This window comes from Corvus brachyrhynchos, unplaced genomic scaffold (genome assembly GCF_000691975.1).
Source record: "Corvus brachyrhynchos isolate BGI_N302 unplaced genomic scaffold, ASM69197v1 scaffold149, whole genome shotgun sequence".
In the NCBI taxonomy this organism is placed as follows: Eukaryota; Metazoa; Chordata; class Aves; order Passeriformes; family Corvidae; genus Corvus; species Corvus brachyrhynchos.
Genome location: NW_008240021.1, coordinates 440,751 through 463,678, shown reverse-complemented (window position 1 = coordinate 463,678; position 22,928 = coordinate 440,751). Strand labels below are relative to the sequence as shown.

Here is a 22,928-nt window from a genome sequence, read left to right as displayed (position 1 = left end):
ACAGGTGAGTAGCTCAGTGTTCCTCGTTGTGCTCTCTAGAAGCAGGCCAAAGTATCTGTTGCATCTTCTGACTCTTGTGCAAAATGAACCCTTTGATGGTCTGACTGTTGGTCACATTTCCTTGCTGGCATGATTTTGCTGATGGTGGGAGTTGTGGGCTGGCTTCCCAAGGGAACTGTGTGCGATTGACTGACGGTGCAGTTGTGGTTCCTCTTATCATCTCCCCTTCTTCCTGTTTGAATCATTTTTGAACTTGTTGGTCAATGTCAGTTGAATTTGTTAGAGTTCAAAGCTGAAATTTGTAAGTTCCTACAAATACGGATATGAGTACTTGGAGTGAAATCACAGCTTTCCTGAAGGGAAGGGATGGCACAGAGCTCAGCTTATCCAGCCCAGGTTTCTGGCAGCTGTCTGGGCAGTTGGTTCCTTCACGATTTTTGTTTTATCCCACTATGGGTTCTTTCTTGGGGATGCTGGGAGAGACAAGGAAGGCACAGGAGTGGAGTCAGTGCTGCTGGGGAACTGGTAGAGAGTGGAGAATGTGGAATGCACATCTAAACAACTGGTTACTATTGCAAAATAAGGTTGGAAATTGAGATGTCAGTTCTGATCTTCACTGCAATAGAGACCTGGAGGGGCTGAGCATGTCCAGGGCAGGGAAGGGAGCTGGGAAGGGGCTGGAGCCCCAGGAGCGGCTGAGGGAGCTGGGAAAGGGGCTCAGGCTGGAGCAAAGGAGGCTCAGGGGGGACCTTGTGGCTCTGCACAAGTCCCTGACAGGAGGGGGCAGCCGGGGGGGTCGGGCTCTGCTGCCAGGGGACAGGGACAGGAGGAGAGGGAACGGCCTCAGGATGGGCCAGGAGAGGCTCAGGGTGGATATCCCCATGGAAAGGGAGCTCAGGCCTTGGAAAGAGCTGCCCAGGGAGGTTTGGAGTGCCCATCCCTGGAGGTGTCCCAGGAAGGGCTGGAGGTGGCACTCAGTGCTCTGGGCTGGGGACAAGGTGGGCATTGGGCACAGCTGGGCCTGGCTGGGCTGGGAGGGCTTTTCCAGCCTCAGGGATCCTGGGATTCTGTGCTATTTTTTGTGCTTTACAATACATATATATGATAATTTATAATGTAACAGCTGTACCACATGTTTTTGGGGATAAATAATACCTGGTCTCCATCCCTGAGCTCTTCAACCCCGAAAATAGAATCACAGAACAACTGTGGTCAGGATGGACCTCGAAAGACCATCTGGTCCAGCCTTTGGGAGACAGAGTTGGGGCCCCTGCTGTCACCTCCTCAGTCACGCAAAATGAAACCTGTGGTTATGGAGCTTGGGTGACCATCAGCAATAAACAACAAACTCCAGCATATTCCAGTAAGGGAGATTTGTCTTTCCCTCAGTTTGATTCCCGTTGTTTCTCTGTCTGCAGTTGATTTTGATTTGGGTTTCAGTGTCTCAAATTTAAACACAGTTTTCTGCTCCTTCTCTCCATTCCCCCATCGTTATTTCATCTGGCTTTGTATTTTTTCTCTCTTTCTTCTCTTTTTTCTCCCCCTCTGGAAGTTCTTTGGAATAGTTTCTGCTTTCCTTGGCATCCAGCATGGGGCTGGTATTCAGACTTCCCACTCCCTCTCCTCTTCCTCCTCTGTTCAAGGTAAAGGGGAGTCAATTCTTTTGGAATCTTGGCAGTCTGTGGAGGAGGATCTTCCCTGAAGGGCTGAGCACTGTAAATGCTCTGCTGGTTCCCCTTGTGATAAAAAGGAAAAGATAATATGGAAACTGCCCGGGCTGTGAGAGGAGGCACTTCAGGGAGTTCTGCTTTTGGTTTTTCCTGTTTTGGGTTGGCTTTTTTTGGGGAGTTCTTTGTTTGCTTGGTTTTTGGTTTTGTTTGGTTGGGTTTTGGTTTTGTTTGTTTTTGTTTCTTGTTTATTTTTGTTTATTTTTTGTTGTTGGTTTGGTTTTGGTTTTTTTTTGTTTGGTTGGGGGGGTTGTTTTGGGTTTTTTGTTTTTACTTTTTCCTCCTTTTTTCCTCCTCCTTCTCCCCTCCTTTTTTCCTCCTTTTTTTTTTTCCTTTTATTTTTTCCTCAGGGTTTCCTTGCAGTCACAAAACCCAGCGGCATCGCAGAGTTCTTGCCCGCAGCAGAGTACAATAAGAAAACATAGGCAAAGATAAAAGTGCTGATCTTTCAGCACTTCAGGAATACTTTTGGGAGAGCCCCACACCTCAGGGAGCTCGTTCTGAACACTCTGGATCCTGGTGCCTGGAATTTGAAACTTTGGAGGTAACACTTGCTGTGCACAGAGCAGCACCAGCTGCATTCCCTGGCCTTGGGGACAAGCATTTGGAGTCACGTGCTTGGCCAAATTACGAGGAAAAAGAATCAGGATTGTGTCCATCATTCCCTAAATTCCAACTGCTGAGGAGCCTGGCTGGTAAAAGCACCAGGGGTTTGTTCAGGGACATCTGGGGAGGGGATGCAGAGGAGGTTCCCAAGTTGGAAGCCAGAAGAGAATGTGGGAAGTGTGAAAGGGGGATGGGGAGGGGAGCAAACAGGAATTCAGACAAAAGGAAATTGTTGGTGCAAGTGAATGCCTTTTCTTGGGGATATTGATAAATTTCTGCTGCTGTTCAAGCAGCCTAAATTGTTCTCCTTCTGATTCTGTTCCCTTTGCCTTTCTGCTGTTGCCTGGAAGACACGAGTGGAATCTCGCAGGACAAGAGGCCGTCGCTCATTGTTGTGCGGCTCCGGTGCTGGTCATTGTTCCTTGGCTCAGGCAGCTCATGTCAGGCTTTGTGTGCAGCAAGAAAAATGTTTTTCCTTTTCTCTGTCCAGATTAAATTTGGAGCCTGTGTAGTTGCTTTGTTTGCAGAGCCAGTGGTGCTCTCCTGGAGGCTCTCCCCGACTCCAACGGCACCTTGGGCACTTGGTGCTCCTCAGATCTGGAGCTGGGCTGGGGGTAAAGCAGCCTGGAAATGGAGTTTAATCTTTATAATGTATTTGGTTTCAACAAAGGGACACTGAGCAGGGCAGTGCATTTTCTGTCAGCAATAAAAACCAGATTGCTGACAATGTTGGGTTTCAACAGTTGGAAATGGAACCAGTTTCCCTCCTAAGCAGAGCAGGGATTGTAACATTCAGGAAAGTCATGGAGCCTGGAGCAGCATCCCTGGGTTCTGAGTGAGCTCTGTCCTTCCCTCCATCACTGATTTATAAATAAAGGCTGGTTTTGAGGCCATTCTTAAAGCAGAACTGAAAGGTAGCTGTTTCCTGGTAGGAAGATGCCCTCATGCATGCACAGGGAAGTGCAAAAATGAGACACTGAGTTCTGTAAGTCACAGTTGGTGTGGGAAGTATTGATACATTCCTGTTTTTTTTCTTTTTTTTTTTTTTTCTGTATTTTTTCTGTAATTAATCAGACAGAAAATATATGGAAAATGGAAGATACTGTGTTTGAATATCTCTTTATTATTTTTTTTTCTCCAGGCATCTATTAACAAGCTAAAAGTGACAGAACCATGGCTCAGTTTCCAACACCTTTTGGGGGTAAGTGGTTTCTGGTGTGTTCTGAACTGTTCCTATGTGCAAAAACTTGGCATAGATGTGTTCCTTTCCGAGAGTTTTCTACAGGGAAGTATTTGTGCAGAGTGCATCTCTCTGAGCTGAGAATTTCTCTGATTTGTGATGGCTTTGCAGACACCTCTCAGCCCACAGCACAGCAGGGCAGGATCGCTGTGTCCTGTATTGATCCCTTCCAGCCCCACACTCTGTCCCTGCAGGGCACATCCAGGCCACTCAGCCCCTGCCAGTGGGGCACCACCTCATTCTGCTCCACTTGTACTGGAGAAGTGCAGATGCTTTTCCCTTTCAGAGTTCCTGGACTTTTTAATTGCTGAAAGGTCCAGCAGATGCCTTTGGGTGTTACCTCTTCCAGTTTTTTTCCTTGTTTTCCCATCACTCATGTTTAGATTAGAACAAAAGTGACACATTTTTAGCTCTTCATTTACACCAGGGGAAGTTGCAGCATCTGTAACTGCAGTGAAAAATCCAGGATGGGCCCTGGCAGTGCAGTTGGGACAGTATTTTTGCTATTCACATGAAATCACAGAATCCCAGAAGGGATTGGGTTGGGAGGGACCTTGAAGCCCATCCAGTGCCACCCCTGCCATGGCAGGGACACCTCCCACTGTGCCAGGCTGCTCCAAGCCCCAATGTCCAGCCTGGCCTTGGGCACTGCCAGGGATCCAGGGGCAGCCCCAGCTGCTCTGGGCACCCTGTGCCAGGGCCTGCCCACCCTCCCAGGGAAGGATTTCTTCTGTATAACTCACCCAAATTTCCCCTCTTCCAGTCTGAAGACAAAGATTTTCCATCTGTGCTTGTCCTGTCACTCAGTTCCTGATGAGCAGTCCCTCTTCCTTGTAGGCCCCTTCAGATCCTGGGAATACATTTGGGAGTTCAGTTTTGCAGCTGATCTGCAGAAGGATTACAAAGATAAATGTCAGTGCTGAATCAGAGTAACTGCTCTGGTTCCACATAAAGGTTGCAGCTGTTCAGGGCTTTTCTCTGGGCAGGGTTGGGCGGGGTATTGGGGAGGAATGAGGTGCCTTTGCAGGTAAAGGCACGGGAATTTCAGCTCTGTGTGTGCTCTGGGGGGCCAGTGAGCTCCCACCCTTGGGTTGTTTGCAGAGGCCCAGAATGATATAATTGCAGTCAGATATCAAAGGAGGGTGGTTTTTAGGTAATGTTTCTTTATGTCATTTCTCCATTTCTTTTGAACCAGGCAACCTGGATATCTGGGCTATTACTGTGGAGGAGAGAGCAAAACATGACCAACAGTTCCATAGTCTGAAACCAACAGCTGGATTTATCACTGGTAAACAAACAGTTTTCACTTTTAATTTTGTTTAGTTAAATATTAACTGGTGAGCCTAAACAGACAGAGCTGCCTGGGAGACATATGGGCATAAGAATTAGAAAATTTGAACAGGTATTTCTTATTTTGTTCAAATGCCTTGCCACATCAGCCCCAACTTTTCTGTTATTTTCTGGTATTTTCTCTTCCCCATCCTGCTGCGGAAGGGAAGGGAGTGATGGGTTCTTTGTCTGTGCCTGGGGTCAGCCCACCACACTGAAACTGTGATGAATGAAAGGTCTGATTAAATAAAGGTGTGTCAATTTAACTGAAATCGGGTTTAGAAATTCAGTTTGTAAAGCACTGACATCAGCATGGTTGACCTCTTGGGAAGATCTAAATGCAAAACTGATTGAAGCAGTGGGAAGCAAAGCTCCAAATCAAGGAATTGCACATCCTTCTAAAGTTTCGTCAAAGTTTGGTCTCAAAGGCAATAGGAGGCCTCCTCTTTGTTACTGTTTTGTTACATTGAATTTTCTTAGTGCTTTGTACATGATCACCGGTCATGGAATGGGTTGGGCTTCTGTTGCAGATATTTTTTGCCTCCTGATTCCCCATTCCTCTGCCAGCTGTTTGGAGCTGTAGCTGAAGCCATGTCCTATTTATTTTACAGGTGATCAAGCCAGGAACTTTTTTTTCCAATCTGGGTTACCTCAGCCAGTGCTAGCACAGATATGGTGAGTGTGGAGGTGGGATACAGGGGTGTTTGTGGGACACACTGGGGTAGGGCTGAATGCAACTGGGGCTGGGCTCTCCTGGGCTCCTCAGGCTCGGGGTTGGGGCCAGGCCTGCTCAGTGTGTTTGTGGGGGATCTGGATCAGGGCTCCCTCAGGCAGTTCCTCGACAGTGCCAGGCTGTCCTGGCTGGGTGGGTGTGGCTGTGCTGGAGGGCAGAGAGCTCTGCAGGGGGATCTGACAGGCTGGAGCCATGGGCTGTGGTCAGTGGGGTGAGGGTCAACAAGGGCAAGTGCTGGGTCCTGCCCTGGGGTCACCACAGCCCCGTGGAACACTCCAGTCTTGGGAAAGAGGGGCTGGAAAGCTGGGAAAGGCCCTGGGAGTGCTGGTGACAGCACCTGGACAGGAGCCCAGGGGTGCCCAGGTGTCCCCAGGTGGGCAGGAGGTCGATGGCCCCTGGGCTGTCCCAGCAAATGGCATTCTTGAAGTTGGCAGTTTCAAACCCTCATTGCAAATTGCTAAATGCTTTCAGCTTTATTAAAGCTGGACTAATACAGTTGCTCAGCACAGTAATTAGTGTTAAAAATCTGTTAATGGGAGAGCATAGGCAAGACCTGGAGTATTTGTTACAAAAATGAAGATTGACATAGACTGTTTCCAGTGGAGTCAAAGCTTGGAAGCTGGAAATTTTTGTCATTCCTTGGTGAGTTCAGCCAGATCCAAATCTGCTGCCTGTTACACAGCACAGACATTCCTACACTGCTGGATTTTCCTGCAGGAATGAAGGTGCTTCTGCTCCAAATTCTTTGACCCTGCCAGACCTGGACCTGTGTGTGGAGGGCCAGGAGCCAGGGAATGGCTTCCCAGTGCCAGAGGGCAGGGCTGGATGGGAGATTGGGCAGGAATTGTTCCCTGGCAGGGTGGGCAGGCCCTGGCACAGGGTGCCCAGAGCAGCTGGGGCTGCCCCTGGATCCCTGGCAGTGCCCAAGGCCAGGCTGGACATTGGGGCTTGGAGCAGCCTGGGACAGTGGGAGGTGTCCCTGCCATGGCAGGGCTGGCACTGGATGGGCCTCCCAACCCAATCCATTCCGTGATTCTATGATTATTCATGATTTGCATTAATAATATTCCTACCAACACACATTTTGGTGCTTGATAGAGAGAATTAAAACTGGTTTTCATTCTAAATTGGTAAAGCAGCAGAGGGATGGAGAACTTTGGAGAAATCTGTTACCTTTTCCTCTGTGAGCTATTTGACAGGGAGTTCAGTGCCATTACAAAAACTTTCTGGTGCAGTAAGGACTGTTAAAGGCAGAATTTTGCTCTAATTGGAGAAAGAGGAGAATTATTTTATTGCTTTGAAAATCTGCATGCCCAGACCTACATGGCTTTTAAATACAGAGCTTATTTTCTTTTCTAATTATCTTCATCTTACAAATACCGAAGCTGGAGTGGTTGTCTTATTTACTGAAGACTCAGTGAGTGTTAAAATGTCCCTTTGGAACTTCTCTTGCCTCTGAATTAAGCAAGGAAAGAAGTTTTGTCTTAAACAAGACATCCTTTCTCCAAAAATCTTCCATAGGCATTGGCTTTAAATAGGTGTTAACAAAACCAAACAGTTGTAAACAGTCTGACTAAGGATCTCTTCCTCTCTGAATTATTCAGTTTTCCAGGCTCTTGAGAGGAAGGGAATCATTCCACTCCCTTTGGAGTTGTCATAGAGACAAGACCTGCACATTTTTGTTAATGAAGCTGAACTAAAACTTATTCAAGCTGCCTTTCTAAATCATAAAGCAGCTCATAGACATTCCTTTCTCTCTGTCTCTCTTATTTTTTCAGTCATCTCTGAATTAAGAGAAGTAAATATTTAAGTAAAAATCTTTATACAGATCCTTGAGTACTTTAGGGTGGGAGTTCTGGAGTAATGAGCCCAAAATCTCTGACAGATAGGAGCTGCAGAAAAGTGCTCTTCCATCAGTATTTACTCATGGAATAGCTGGGTTGGGGTTTTTGTAGGTAGCATTTGATTGTTACTGGGAGGGAAGGGCAGGTACAGGAGTCCTTAAGGAAGGAAAGTTGTAATTCTGAGTTGGAGCAGCTTGTAAAACTCTGAAATTAATTTTCTGATCTGAGAAATCCCAGAATCCCAGGATGATTTGGGTTGGGAGAGACTTTAAAGCCCACCCAGTGCCACCCCTGCCATGGCAGGGACACCTCCCACTGTGCCAGGCTGCTCCAAGCCCCAATGTCCAGCCTGGCCTTGGGCACTGCCAGGGATCCAGGGGAGTCCGTAAGGAAGTGTCTGTATGGATGTCTGAGTGTTGTGTTTTGGAAGTGTTTTCCTATTCTTGATCATTCTACTGATTTTAACTGCAGCTGATTGTAATAATGTGAGAAAAGCCTGGCCTGTGTTTCCTAAAGGATCCCTCACAGCTGGAGGGACACAAGGAATAAATCTGATCAATCCCTCATTTCTGTGCTCATAAAAGCTTCCCCAGAATTCACAGTCCTTCAGAACAGCAGCATTGAGAATTCCTGTGTCCCTTGTACTCCTCATTCAAGGAAAGAAAAGTCTCTGGGACCTCAGTGAGCAAAGGAGTGAAGTATTATGGTCTGCCACGAAAGCTTCTGTGTTGTTCTACACTTTACCAGCTCCAGACTCCTCCAGGCTGGTGATCAATTAAGAAGCCTCTAATGAGGCTTTGAGCTGGGCCTGCAGTGGCTTGGGAGATAACTGTGCTTAAGCAGAATAATTTGCCTCTCTTTAGAGCCCTGAGGAATGGGGGTCTCAAAGAGCATCTCCTGTGTGGCCTGGCCCTCTGGAATGAAACGAGAACTGAAATAATCACTGCCAGGTGTTCTCCATGTATTTGGAGTTACTTATTTTGTCAGGACAGAGGCACTGGGTGACTTCCCTGTTCCTGACATCTGCTTCCCTCCCAGCCTTCCTAAATCTGTGTCCAAGGGTGGGCAAAAGCAGGGGTAATTCTGGGAGCTGTGACTTCCTGCACAGGCATTGATGGCGTGACTGAGGCCAGAGACCTGATTGCTGCTCACTGCTCATGGCTGAGCTTGTAACACAGTCTGGGACTGTGTAATGCAGTATGGGAATGTCCAGCTAAATCAGTCCAGATTTGGGAACTGCACAGAGATTCCTTGGTTTAACACGGTGCTGGTTTCATGGATAGATGGTTTGTGTGCTAATTACAGCATATTTGATGGGAAAACTGCCCATGTTCAGTTTCTGCACCTCATAAATGCAAAAGTAATCAAGCTGGCTTTTCATTCTGCAGAAAAGATGAGAGAAAGGAGGAGGAAAAGATCCATGGGGAAGGGATTTGTCAGCACCTGAGCCCTGGGGTGGTGCTGAGCTCACTGCAGCTCTTGTCATTAGATACAGACACAAGCCTGGTCTATAAAAGATAATAAATATTTAGTCAGTGTTTAATCCATTTACTCTGCACTGGTTCCGGCCAGACCACAAATGAAGCAAATACAGGACACCACATTTTCCCAATTTCATTAGGAGCAGAAATTAGTGAAATTAGTTGGTATTTCCTGTCAGGCCCTCCCTGCATTTCAGGTGCTGTTTATTCCAAAGCAGCACAGTAAAATCCAGCAGCCTGACACCAACTCCTGCAACTAGAAATGAGAATGTGTCCTATTTTTGCAGGAAGATTCTGTCATACAAAAGCTGCTTTTTCTTTCCATGGTATAAAACTGGAGAAATTCTGGGGGGGTGCAGAGAACTCTTTGCACTGAAATTTGTGCTGGTAATTTCAATAGTGAAGCTGTTGGTGTAGAGTAAATGAGTTCACAGAAGGTCAGATGTTGAATGAAAAGCTACAGCTGCTGATGTGGATCGGAGTTCAATGAGAGCATGACACTGGTGCACATCAGTTTCTGATCACGGGGCAGTTCATGTTTTCCCATGTAGAATGCAAAGATTTGCTGTGTCCCAGTGGGAAAGGGTGCCTGGAGAATCAAGGTTCCTACAGGGTGATCTTTACTCTTCCTGCATTTTCCTGGCTGTGGATAGAACCCACTGAGGGTCTGTCTGTGCTTATAAATAGAAAGGTTTATGTCTTATAAATCAAAGTATTTGCAGGTGTAGAAGCCACTGGTAAGACTATTATGGGACAGGCTGGGGGAACTGGGGGTGTTCACCTGGAGAAGAGGAGGATCCAGGGAGAGCTCAGAGCCCCTTGCAGGGCCTAAAGGGGCTCCAGGAGAGCTGCAGAGGGACTGGGGACAAGGCATGGAGGGCCAGGAGCCAGGGAATGGCTTCCCAGTGCCAGAGGGCAGGGCTGGATGGGAGATTGGGCAGGAATTGTTCCCTGGGAGGGTGGGCAGGCCCTGGCACAGGGTGCCCAGAGCAGCTGGGGCTGCCCCTGGATCCCTGGCAGTGCCCAAGGCCAGGCTGGACATTGGGGCTTGGAGCAGCCTGGCACAGTGGGAGGTGTCCCTGCCATGGCAGGGGTGGCACTGGATGGGCTTTGAGGTCCCTCCCAGCTCAAACCAGTCTGGAGTTTTGTGATTCAGCATCTTTCAGGCATGGGTGCAGCACATAATTTTAAGGATATCAGTATCTAAGTCTCAGTTTCCTCTCCAGACTTTCTGGAGAAAGAAATGCTGCTCCCAGATTTTAATTTCTGTTATTTAGCCCCATGACATCAGAACTGATGGTTTAAGGCAGCTACACCACTGAAAATCTTTTCTTAGGAGTACTGGAGAGGTTTGGAGTGTCTCTGATGCTGTTGGGGATCTAAACCTGTGCCAGTCCCTGCTGGGATCTGCCTCTGTGGAGGTTTTCAAGTTTCGGGGGGTGTTTTTTTGGAGTGGGATGATTTCATTTTGCCACTGCCTTTACCTGGCTGTCTCCTTGTGTATCAGTTATAAACAGCTGTCAATTCACTGGGGTACTTTTGGGATACCTTTCCATCAAGTTGCACAAAAACTTTCTTTGAGAGGGATTTGTTCCAAAATGAAGCTCTGGTTCAGCCACACTGCCCAGGGCCTTTGTGTTGGCACACCCATGACATATAAATAATAAATGCATGAACTTCAAAGTCTGTGTTATTCCAGTGCTGAAATCTGTACTTAATTCTTCAAACAAACACAAAGAAATAAGGACAATGTTTAAAAGTAAGTTTACAGCTAATTCTGTTATTTATGTGTGTTTACTCTGGGGGTTTTTGGTGTGCAGTGGCAGGAACTGACACTCTTCTTCCTGCTTCTCTCCCCACAAGCTCCCACCCCTATTCCCTGCTGAGCTGGGTTTTCTTAACTAGCAAGGGAAGGAACAAAAAGCAGACTGTTTAAGTCAGACTCCTTTCCCTGAAAGCCTATTCAAGGCCTAGGCTCAATGTTTCATCTTGAGTGCTATTGTTTAATTGAAAACACATTTGCACACTCGCAGATGGAGCGGTGCTGAGGGGAGTCACAGATTTAAAGAATGTTTTATTTTAAGTGTAGCTGAAGGACAGATTTGCAAAGTCAGTGATTTGCTTCTCTGTGGTGCTGTTTGAGGACCCTGTGCTTTCATTGGTGGGATTTTGCAAAGTTTTTGTACGGCTACATTTGTCCTTCTCTGGATGCTTTGCTGTTACTCCTCCAAGAGTAGAAAAGCAACTTAAAAATTATTTATTAACCACCCCAGGAAAGAAATTGAGGAGCTCTAAGTTTAAATAGTGTCTTATTTTTAGCCTGGCATAATTTTGGGTGAAAATTAGTGAGAATCCCAGAATCCCTGAGGCTGGAAAAGCCCTCCCAGCCCAGCCAGGCCCAGCTGTGCCCGATGCCCACCTTGTCCCCAGCCCAGAGCACTGAGTGCCACCTCCAGCCCTTCCTGGGACACCTCCAGGGATGGGCACTCCAAACCTCCCTGGGCAGCTCTTCCCAAGGCCTATTTATCTGAAGGAATTTTTCCTGATACCAATCCTAAACCTCCCCTGGCCCAGCCTGAGGCCGTTCCCTCTCCTCCTGTCCCTGTTCCCTGGCAGCAGAGCCCGACCCCCCCGGCTGCCCCCTCCTGTCAGGGACTTGTGCAGAGCCACAAGGTCCCCCCTGAGCCTCCTTTGCTCCAGCCTGAGCCCCTTTCCAGCTCCCTCAGCCGCTCCTGGGGCTCCAGCCCCTTCATCAGCCTTGGATATCCATACCTGTGTGAGCCTGCTCCTCGGGCAGGGCCTGAAGTTCCTAATTCCAGAGTGTGACTGTGAAAATGGTGTGTCTTGCAGGGCTCTAGCTGACATGAACAATGATGGGAGGATGGATCCATTGGAGTTTTCCATAGCTATGAAACTCATCAAACTGAAGCTCCAGGGTTACCAGCTCCCAGCCACGCTGCCGCCCGTCATGAAGCAGCCGCCCCTCGCCCTGCCCGGTGCCCCAGGATTTGGTAAGATCCCTGTTTTCCTCCCTGTTTTCCTCATTGTTACCTGGGACTGCAGCAATTCCACTGTCATTTTGCAGTTTCTCCAAGAAAATTTTAGGAAAACGTGCTTCTAAAAGCCTGTGGACTGAAACCCAGATGTTGCATGTGCACCGAGACAGATTGCACTGGGCTTCTACCCCGGCCCTGCTGAGCAACCTGAGCTGAGCTCCTGTTTGCTTCACGTTTGCACTGCTCCAAACAAAACCTGGCTCAGGTAGTAGGGCTAGTGCATTCCAAAGGGCCGGAGTTTTGGTTTAAGCTGTGGGCATTACTGGATCTCCAGCTTTGGCAAGATCAGCTCTGTTTCTCCTGAGTTTTTACAATCCCTGCACCTTCTGCTTTGATGAGCAGTGCTGCTTTGGTAGGAGTTGAACAGCTGCTTGGGGTGAAGTATTGCCAGTCGTTATCATTTCTAGGAAAAGAGTAGAGAAGATGGGATGGGGAAAGGAAAATAACTAAATGAAGGTGAACCTCATGTTTGACACCTTGGTCCTGTCGTGAGAGGTTCTTTCCCTTTCTGGTTTAGTCTTTTCTGTGACTCAACGCTATTGATGCCTGAGAATTATGGAATCACAGAATGGTTTGGAATGGAAGGGACTTTAAAGTCCATCCAGTGCCACCCCTGCCATGGGCAGGGACACCTCCCACTGTCCCAGGCTGCTCCAAGCCCCAGTGTCCAGCCTGGCCTTGGGCACTGCCAGGGATCCAGGGGCAGCCCCAGCTGCTCTGGGCACCCTGTGCCAGGGCCTGCCCACCCTCCAGGGAGGAATTCCTGCCCAGCATGCCATCTAGATATCCTGAGGAAAGGGAGCAGGGCCTTTGATGAACTGCTTGCAGCAGTGTGGTTTGATCCACTGTACCCCCCACAAGTTTTACTGTCAGAAATGAAATTCTTTGGAAGAAAACAGTGAAACTGGACAGAGCAAATACAGGGTTAAGTGAGAAAAGGCAAAATAAAATGAACCTCCCACAAACCCCAGCCAAATCCGTGATTCCCTTGTTTTTATTCCCTGTAGATTGACGTGAGCTGTTTGCACACCCTCGTTCTTCCCCTGGCACCACTGGCCCTCCTTAACCTCCCTGGTTCCCTGCAACTGTGCTTACCCCTCAGCCTCTCATTCCTGTGCTCTCCCCATTAGCTTTGCCCTGTCTCATCCCAACAAAAGGCTGGAGCACTAATCCCGCAGCTTCTGTGCCAGCCTGGAGGTTCACCCCTGCCTGGGGCTGCCAGTGCTGCTCCTCACTCAGTTCAAGGCACGCGATTCCTTTCTTAGCAGATGCTGCTGGACTGTTTGGGGCAGTCCCTGTGGCAGGTGTGGGGCTGTCCCTGTGCCCTGTGTCCCGTTCCTGTGCCATGCTGGCGCTGCCCTGGGCTGGGAGGGCTGTCCCAGGGGTGTGGGAGCTCCCACGGAGGTGTCTGTGACTGTGCAGCCCCTGCGGGCGGCGTCTCGGGTGTGCGTCACAACCAACCTGTGCTTTTCTCGCCCGTAGGTCTCGGGGGCATTGCCAACATGCCATCCCTCACCACTGTGGCCCCGGTGCCCATGGCATCCATCCCAGTTGTGGGGATGTCCCCCCCTCTGGTGTCCTCTGTCCCTGCAGCCGTCCCTCCCCTGGCTAACGGAGCTCCTGCTGTCATCCAGCCCCTGCCTGCTTTCGCTCACCCCGGTACGCTGCTCTCACTCTCTGTCTCCTGCTCCTAACAGCTCCCCTGCCATTTCCTTGGGACACGTGGAATTAGCCACTCCGAGTGATGCCTTTGGGGAAGGACTGTGCTTTGCCTTAGCCCACTTGGCACACTTGGAGAAGAGCTAAAAGAAGGAATGTGGACATGGCCTCCCGCAGGAGTCCCTCGTGGTGAGAAAATAAAACAGCACTTGGAGGAATGACCTTGCCAGGAAACTGTTGCTTGGAAATTGGGCCTCTCCTGTCTCTTTATAGCTACTGAAGTACTGCTGTTTGTTAGGGTGGCTTTAATACTGAACTACATATGGTTTCTAACATTTATCAAAATATAATTTGGTATCAACAGGGTTTCCATAAAGCTGTGGAAGTAAAAAGACATGAGGGAAGTGCCCTTGTGTTTCCCCCTGTCCTGCTGGACTCTCTGATCTTTATATTGTTAAAGAGTTCCCTTCAGCCCCTCAGTGCCTGTACTTGATGTAGGAGCTGAATGAATGTCATGGGAATTGCCCAGTTTCACTGTGAATAGCAATAAATCCCTGTTTTCTCTCTTCCCAGCCACTTTGCCAAAGAGTTCTTCCTTCAGCCGCTCCGGGCCGGGAGCACAGCTCAATGCAAAGCTGCAGAAGGCACAATCCTTCGACGTGGCCAGGTGGGGCTGGGGCACGGAGGGGCAGCCGGGGGGTTGGGTCCCCAGGGTTGCAAAAACTCCTTCCCTTTCACAAAGTGCTTGTCTGAAATAATAGTTCTGGCAGAAATCAATTCCTGCACAGGTACCACTTCAGCATTTTGTGGAGTGCTGTGGCTTTACAGGGAATGCTCCAGGAGCAGGGAATCCTGGAAATAAAACCATCAACTACTAACAGTGCTGAGACTGTCTTCCCTTAATTTTTAGAACAGCGTTTGCTTCTGTAAACATAACCTGCATCATGCACAGACACTCCTGGTACTGTGAAAACAAGACAAGTAATATGTTATTTAAAATTAGCAACTCCAGGGTGGTTCCTAAAAGCAAAATATTTAATAGGTCTCATATTTTAAATGCCCTCCACATCACTGTTTCTTCTGTTTTCTTCATGTTCTGCATGAAAAATCACTTAAAGGGCTTCTAGATTATTCCAAGCCCTAGAAAAATGCGTGGTTGGGCAAAAAGGGGTTTACTCTGGTTTAAGAAAGTGGATCTAAAAAACTAAAACTTCCTTTGAGGAGGTAGGAGAGGGATTTCCCAAAGTCTTTTATAAATCATCTCTCTCAGATCCGTGGCACAGGTTTTTATGCAAGAGGGGAATGGCTTGGGACACAATTATTGCTTGGTTTATTTCCACTTCTTCTGCTGGCTTGTCTATTGCCCTGCTGTTAGATAAGTGACACTACTCATTATTGGCAAATAGAAATAAAAGCCTTTCAAAACAATTCATTTTCTCTCTGTAATCAAAACCTGCCAGGAGCAGAGTAGGGATGCTCTGGTAGAATTTAGGTATGATACAGGAGTAAACTTAATGTGGGGAACCCCCAAATCCAGCAAAAATGAGGAGGAATTCCTGTGGGTAAAAATTCAATATTAAGCCTTTTTTATTTCATTACTGAAGGGGCAGCTTGTTTTTGCTTTGCTCCCATGAAGGGATATTATTAAAGCCCAAGAGTTGGGAAATCAAAAAGAGAGATACTAGTTTGTGTCTTGTCATGTAAGAATGGTTTATAAGGTCAAAGAAAGGACAAAGTTTGAATGCACCTGAAGACAGAAAAACTCTGCTCCTTGTTTTTCAGAATTAGGACTTCTCAGCCTGGGAAATCAGCTACAAATCAACTCAACCTGTTATGGGAATGAATTAAAACTGTGAATATTACATTCCTCACTTGAATTCCATTATGAGAAACTTTACATTCAAATGTGGCTTTTCCACACCTTCTTTTCTACATTTTCAGTATATTTTACATTTGTTTTCATTTAGCTTATGAATTATTTGACTAAAAGAACCAGTTAAAGACAGAGTAAAATGGGATGTTATTCTGCATTTCCTGGTACATGTTTAGGTAAAAGCTTGTAGTTCCTCTGAACAGTTTAAGTTGCTTCATTCTCTGCCAGTAAAGAAAAAAGCAAAACTCTTAGGAAAAAAAACACCTTCCAAGAGACTGAATGATGATAAATGTTTGCAAACAAGAGGTCAAACCCATGGTGGTTTCAGAAATAGCAGGGAATATTAGATCATGGAATCATGAAAAGGTTTGGGTTGGGAGGGACCTTGAAGCCCACCCAGTGCCACCCCTGCCATGGCAGGGAAACCTCCCACTGTCCCAGGCTGCTCCAAGCCCCAATGTCCAGCCTGGCCTTGGGCACTGCCAGGGATCCAGGGGCAGCCCCAGCTGCTCTGGGACACCTCAGTACCTCCCCACCCTCACAGCAAAATTGGGGAAAAGAACAATTTCAGGCATAAAACTTGATTTCAGTGCAGCACTTCAGCCTCTTGTGAGGGGGCAGGCCCTGGCACAGGGTGCCCAGGGGTGGCACTGGGTGGGCTTCAAGGTCCCTCCAGCCCAAACCCTTCTGTGATTTTATGACTCTGTGATTGTTGCCATTACCTTCATGAGATGAAATTTCCAATTATCCGTGGTCTCCCTGCTGTCCTTGCAGTGCTCCTGCCGTGGCAGAGTGGGCTGTGCCTCAGTCCTCACGGCTCAAGTACCGGCAGCTCTTCACCAGCCACGACAAAACCATGAGTGGACACTTGACAGGTACTGGAACAGCTTCTGTTGTCTCCTTGTTTCGAGCTGTAAGAGGCCAATTTAATGCCACTGAGGATGTTGTTCACAAAGTAAGAGACTCATCAGTGTTTTTCTGTTTGAATCTCCCAAGTGCTTAATGCTCTTGTTTAGAAACAAACATTCATCATAGCTGGGATCATTTTATCACCATCTTTCCTTTATTTTCTGCAAAGTTGACCTTGGGAAATGTTTCTGGAGAAGGGCACAGTGGGTTCTGTGAAAACTTGTGCAGCCATTTCCAGTGCTTCGTTCACCCACTGCTAAAAGCAGTGTCCACTTCCAGGGAGAGACTAGACTGGTCCCCTGGCTTGATTTTATCAGTTCTGGTGCATCTCTTTGTGGTTTAGAGCTTTCTTGGGTTTTAACCTGAGTGGTTTGGTTGCCCAGAGCAGCTGTGGCTGCCCCTGGATCCCTGGCAGTGCCCAAGGCCAGGCTGGACATTGGGGCTTGGAGCAGCCTGGGACAGTGGGAGGTGTCCCTGCCCATGGCAGGGGTGGCACTGGGTGGGCTTTGAGGTCCCTCCCAGCCCAACCCAGTCCGGGCTTCTGTGGTTGTTGTGCAGAAGGGAAGAGTTATTTCATGGTTATTTGGGGGAGCCAGGTTCCTGCTGGTCACATCTCTTGCTTATTTTGTTAATATTTGTTTCCCTTTTAGGTCCCCAAGCGAGAACGATTCTCATGCAGTCAAGTTTACCCCAGGCTCAGCTGGCTACAATATGGTAAAATAAATGTTTCCATTTCCATCAAAACACAAACTCTTCTGAAACCTCTGCACTGGAATCTGGGCAGTTTTCTCCATTTCCAGTCTCACTGATAAATCACACATTGCTCTTTGTCATGTGTAACTTTATAAACAAAACCTGCACTTCTGTGCCTTTATTGGTATTATTCCACAAGAGTACCAGGAGCATCTTTTGTGTGGTGGTTTGGAAGTTGGGGTTCAATGCTGGGTTTTTAGGCAGAGCAGATGTTCAGCATCCTGTGCCTTCCACTTACCTGTGCACAGGCAGTAGAACAGGAGACTTAACCCAAACCACACTTTCTTTGGGGTTTCTCTGCCTTTTCCATGAGTTTGGGAGGGCTGATTTCCCAGGGGCTGGAGTTACAGACCTTTACAATAATGGATTTTTTAAGGATTTGTCTCAGCTTCCCCTTCGCCTACCAACTTGTTGTTTGCCTAACTTTATTATGTTTTTATTGCTCCATGGAAAGTTGTTCCTAATTAACTTCTATCCTTTAGGAATGTTTGCTTGAGAAGCATTGGAGCTGGCCCAGGGGCTCAGTGTGAGGATGGCAGTGCTGCAGTCACTTTGACAAGGCCATTCAGCTGCACTTGTTCTCTTTGCAAAGCACTGGGATTTGTGTTATAAATTAAAAACCACTCTTTCCTTCTCTGTTTCCAAAGAAAGGGATGAAATTAAATCAGCCTAGTCCCCCAGCAGATGATTAACCAAGAAGTGCTCTGCTTTTGCCAGCCTTGGGGTGGTGGTGTGGGCAGGCAGCTGCCACCAGCTCTCTCCAGGAGCTGCAAACAGGACTCGCTCAGCTGGGGACATTCACAACTGCCAGGCCACTGAGATAAGGAAGGGATGTTGCAGCTCTTGTTGGCCCTTTCCTGAGCCCTGCTCTGTGGTTGCTGCTGTCTGGGGCAGGGTTTGTCAGCCTGTGCTGGGGCTGAAATCCCTCACTCAGGCACACAAAGGGGAGAGTTGATGCTCAGCCTGTCCTGGGAGTTCCTAACCCAGGTGTGGACCCAGCTGATAAGATTTCTTTGCACGGCACATTCTCAGTCTCCTGGCTTGTTCTGTGCTCCAGCCTGAGGACTTCAGTGACACAGGTGTGGATCAAGTGAGGCAGTGATTGTCTCCCACATTTAAATCCCATTGACAGAGTCCTGTGCCTTGGGATATCAAAAGAATTTATCACTTATTTCCCTTTGATTTTCACAGTATCATGGGTGATTTTCCTGCATGATTAGAGTGCAGCATGCTGGAGAAACAAATCCTGGGCTGGAAGGGACCCACAGGGATCAGCCAGTCCCACCCCTGGCCCTGCCCAGACCCCCCAGCACCCCCAGCCTGGGCAGCCCGGGCAGCGCTGTCCAAACGCTCCTGGAGCTCTGGCAGCCTCGGGGCCGTGCCCATTCCCTGGGGAGCCTGGGCAGTGCCCAGCAGCCTCTGGGGGAAGAACCTCTCCCTAAAATCCAACCTAACCCTGCCCTGGCCCAGCTCCAGCCGCTCCCTGGCTGCTGTCCCTGGCTGTTAATTTTGTCCAACACCACCTTAACAGGAATTAAGCATTTGTGCCTCTGTTGGAGCTCTGCTTTGGGGCCATCCAGAGACACCACTCCATAATTTTTAATATGTGCACAATGCCCGTGTGGGTTTGTGCTTGTCAGGACTAGAACATCAATGGCTTTGATTTCACTGCCAGTGGGTGCTCTGGAATGTGAGATAGGAGCCTCTAGGGAGGAAGGAGACCAAACCTAAAAGTTCTGCCAAACATCTGAGCTGGTTCTTTTGGGTGTTCAGGAGGTGTTCAAGAGAACTCCACTGGTTAAAGTTCCTTGTCTGGCGCGTGCTCCTGGCAGCACTCAGTGCAGGTGAAGGACGAGTCATGGCTGCAAGGCTGGACTTAAGGCAGACAGCCATGAGAAATGTGGGAAATAGGGAAGCATTTGGGGTTTGCTTTTCATTTGTTCTGAAAAAGCAAAGTAGTGTGGAAATAATAGTGAAAAAAGTGAATGAATTTGGAACTGTATATGTTGAAACAATGCCTTTGAACAGTGATTTTTAATATTTAATCATTTCCTTGCTTTGTCCCTTCCCTTTAACAAGGAATCTCTCTGACATTGATCAAGATGGGAAGCTGACAGCTGAGGAATTTATCCTGGCTATGCACCTCATTGATGTAGCGATGTCTGGTCAGCCACTGCCACCTGCGCTGCCTCCAGAGTACATCCCACCTTCATTCAGGTAGCTGCTCATCCCTTGGGAATCCCACTCCTCAGTTTTGTATTTCATTTGGGAAGGTTCTGTGAGTGCCAAGTACAGGACACTGAGCAGAGACCCTGCACCTTTTGCCCTGTAAGAACAGCGTTTGGGTGGATGTTCATGCTGCACACCTTCCAAAACTTTCTCAGTCTGCCCGTAGAAATCTAGATTTAGGTTCAGGCTTATACTCCTGTAGAGCAATTGGAATGTATTGGAATTTCAAACCTTTTATGGATTTGCACTGTGCCACATCCAGACCTCTTTTGGTACAGCTGGGTCTAGGACCAGTGGGGCCACTCATCACTTCTCTTGCTCCATTTCACTTTTTTTGTGGAGAAATAGATGGGAAGACAGTAACAGCAATGGAAATAAATGTTTGCATACCATGTTCTTCAGATATCCTCCTGAAGATTCCCAGTTTTTGTGTATTCCACCTGGGATCTTGCTTTAGCTTGACTATACTGAGCTCTTTCTCTGTCTTTGCAATTTTTGCTGTAGTTTAAGTCAGCATTTCCCCAAACCCACAGTGGTTGCGGAAAAATCTCTTCCTGGGTGAGAAAACTTGGGGACAGGGTTGAACCCATCTGGAATCTGCATGGAGAACTTGGGACTGGGTTTCTCAGCTCACCAGGGAACTGCTGGGATCCTGGAAAATCCTGTTCTCCTGAGGCAATGCCTGAGTGAGACCCTCTGGGCAACACTGAATGAACATTAAGTACCATTAAACATGACATCATTGCATTTAATTTGATCTCATCATTAAATCATAAATAATTTGGGCAGGCCTGGGTTGTGTTAAGCACCTGCCATTCCCGTTTCCTTGGCAGAAGAGTCCGCTCTGGCAGTGGGATTTCTGCTGCCAGTTCGGTGTCTGTAGACCAAAGGTTACCAGAAGAACCAGCACTGGAAGAAGAACAGCAGCAACTGGAAAAGAAATTACCAGGTGAGCAAGGGAAAACAGGGATATTTAGTGTGCTGCTCCCACTGGGATGTTGCCATCAGGTCACAGCCTGAGAGGTTACATGGGCTACTGAGAGTGGTTTGGGACAGGCCAGAGGCACAACCAAGACACTGCTGGGTCTGGCTCATTCCTGACTGGTGCCTGATCCTTGGGGTTGCTGACACTGGAGATGGGAAGAGCCTTCAGGCTCCTCATCTCCTGCACTCCCCACACATGCAGCCCTTTCCAGCCCTGGCACAGGATTGAGAGGAAAAATTCCTGCTGCCTTCATCCTCTGGCTTAGGTGGAGCAAAGCTTGGCTGAGGTGCTCTGTGGAAGATCCCACTATGCCCACAGAGACCCATTTCCTTGGAGTCTGTGTAACAGTGTGGGGCTTTGTGATTTCAGCAGTTCCAGGAAAAGAACTAAAGGAAATGGGAATTGGCAGCTGGGGAGGGGGACAAACTTGAAAAGACAAGAATTCAGCTGGGTCAGCAGGTGTCAGGCCAATGTGTCCAACCAAGTGTGCACACTTGGAAGGAAATGTGGGCTCTCCCTGGCCTTGCATCCCAAATATGTCCATGTTGGCCATACAAGGGAGAGAAGTCTGGACTTTGGGCAGTGGGAAGGGGACACAGAGAGTATGAAAAGGAACAGAAGGTGAAGTGGAAGAATCGTTTGGAGGGAGGGGCCGAGGAGTGAGGAACAGGGGAAGGAAGGATGATCCCTGGACTGCAGAGGGATGTCGGGGAAGCTGTGCTGGAAGTGAGGCCGTTTTTTTAGGACAGTAAGTGGTGAGGCTGTGGATCTGCAGGAATCCGGACTTACTGGGCTCAGCTGCTCAAGAACCTAAACCATGTCTTTTCCTGACAGTAATGAGTAATCTAATGAGAACAGCAACTTTAAATAAGTTCTGGTCACTTGCATAATGGCTTTTTGATGATGCCAGCAGCTGAGTTCTTTGCCCTGCACTAATGGAAGTCTTGGCTCTTGGACTGCTGCTATTATCCAGTGTACAGAGGAATTCCAGATCCGTGTCCTCACAGAGGATCAGCTGGAGAATGGTTTGTCTAAATTATCCCCACTTGCTGAGCTTTGTGGAGAAAGCTGGAGGCCTGAGGAACGGGAGTGGAAATTCCCTCCTTGGTTTGCTGAGGATGTGGGTTTGAGGGGATCAGCAATGTCAGTGCTAATGCTAAACCCCAGGCTGGCCTGTGGAGCCCAGTTTTCCCTAGAGGGGAGCTGCATCCTCTCCTGCTGGAAGCCTGTTGCACTTTGCTAGGGGTTCATTTGGATTTATATGGATTTCTTTGTTTCCAAGTCAGTGGCAGAGTTTAATTGTCCTTTTTGCCCCCTATTACTGTGCACAAAGTGACATTTGAAGACAAGAAGCGGGAGAACTTTGAGCGGGGCAACCTGGAGCTGGAGAAGCGCAGGCAGGCGCTCCTGGAGCAGCAGCGCAAGGAGCAGGAGCGGCTGGCCCAGCTTGAGAGGGCCGAGCAGGAGAGGAAGGAGCGCGAGCGGCAGGAGCAGGAGCGCAAGCGGCAGCTGGAGCTGGAGAAACAGCTGGAGAAACAGCGGGAGCTGGAGCGGCAGCGGGAGGAGGAGAGGAGGAAAGAGATCGAGAGGAGAGAGGTGACGCAGGGGAGCACAGGGAGGGGCTGTGCCCTGGCTTTGGGGGATCCAGGTGTGAGCTGGGCACTCCATGTGTTGCTGTCAGGGTTGGCGAGCAAACATTTAAAGCAGGAACTGAAATTTCTGGCGTGTTAAAGGCAAGGAAGAGGCAGTTACTGCTTCATTTGTCGTGTGAAATGAATGGGTGAGACACTGGCATCTGGGACAACATGCTCCTGACTTCTCACTTCTTTGAAAGTTATTATTATTATTATTATTATATTTGATGTTAAGAGGTGCATGAACGAACGAAGAAAAAATTCTGGCATTCGTGATTTTCCAGGGTTGCATGAATTTCATAGAGTCCCAGAATGGTTTGGGTTGGAATGGACCTTAAATATCCTCCAGTTCCAACCCCCTGCCATTGGCCGTGATAACATTCACCAGACCAGGTAGCACCATGCAACCTGGCCTTTAATTTGATAAAGGAAACACACCCTGGTTAACCCAAAAAGCTCTTATTTTCTCCCACTGCTAAACAATGATGAGTTCAGCACAGAAGCACGTGGCTGTTCTCTGCAAAGCTGCAGAAGGTCTAATGTTGGAGGTTGGAAAGGGATTTGAATATGTCCTGGAGAGTTCTCCAAGTCCTAATATGAGTTAAATGAGCAAACTGGATCTTGGAAAACAGGAAAACAGAGGGATTTTCTGTTCAGTCACCTCTGCTGTGCAGGGAAGCACTGCAACCACTGAGCAATTTGTGTGTGCAGAGGCCCAGAGCAGCTCCCAGATTATACCAATGTTTAAATTGAATAGTAGCATATGAATATCAGAAATTACAGATACTTATTTTTGAATGCTTCAGGCTGCCAAACGGGAGCTGGAGAGGCAGAGGCAGCTGGAGTGGGAGCGCAACCGGCGGCAGGAGC

At 48.2% G+C, this 22,928-nt stretch overlaps 1 protein-coding gene across 1 annotated transcript in view; it reads left to right on the top strand.

Moving 5' to 3' along the window:
• Positions 1-2,059: 2,059 nt before the first annotated feature.
• The window catches only part of ITSN1 (intersectin 1), a 77,177-nt gene continuing 56,308 nt past the window's right edge, over positions 2,060-22,928 (top strand). Inside the window, 14 exon segments of the mRNA XM_017743337.1 lie at positions 2,060-2,271; positions 3,475-3,534; positions 4,769-4,861; positions 5,514-5,577; positions 11,811-11,971; positions 13,499-13,675; positions 14,249-14,342; positions 16,323-16,423; positions 17,108-17,171; positions 19,290-19,427; positions 20,273-20,388; positions 21,758-22,020; positions 22,865-22,925; position 22,928. The exon segment at position 22,928 is cut by the window's right edge and continues 85 nt beyond it. Of these exon segments, the coding sequence (XP_017598826.1) occupies positions 3,507-3,534; positions 4,769-4,861; positions 5,514-5,577; positions 11,811-11,971; positions 13,499-13,675; positions 14,249-14,342; positions 16,323-16,423; positions 17,108-17,171; positions 19,290-19,427; positions 20,273-20,388; positions 21,758-22,020; positions 22,865-22,925; position 22,928 (1,361 nt within the window). The 5' untranslated portion in view covers positions 2,060-2,271; positions 3,475-3,506.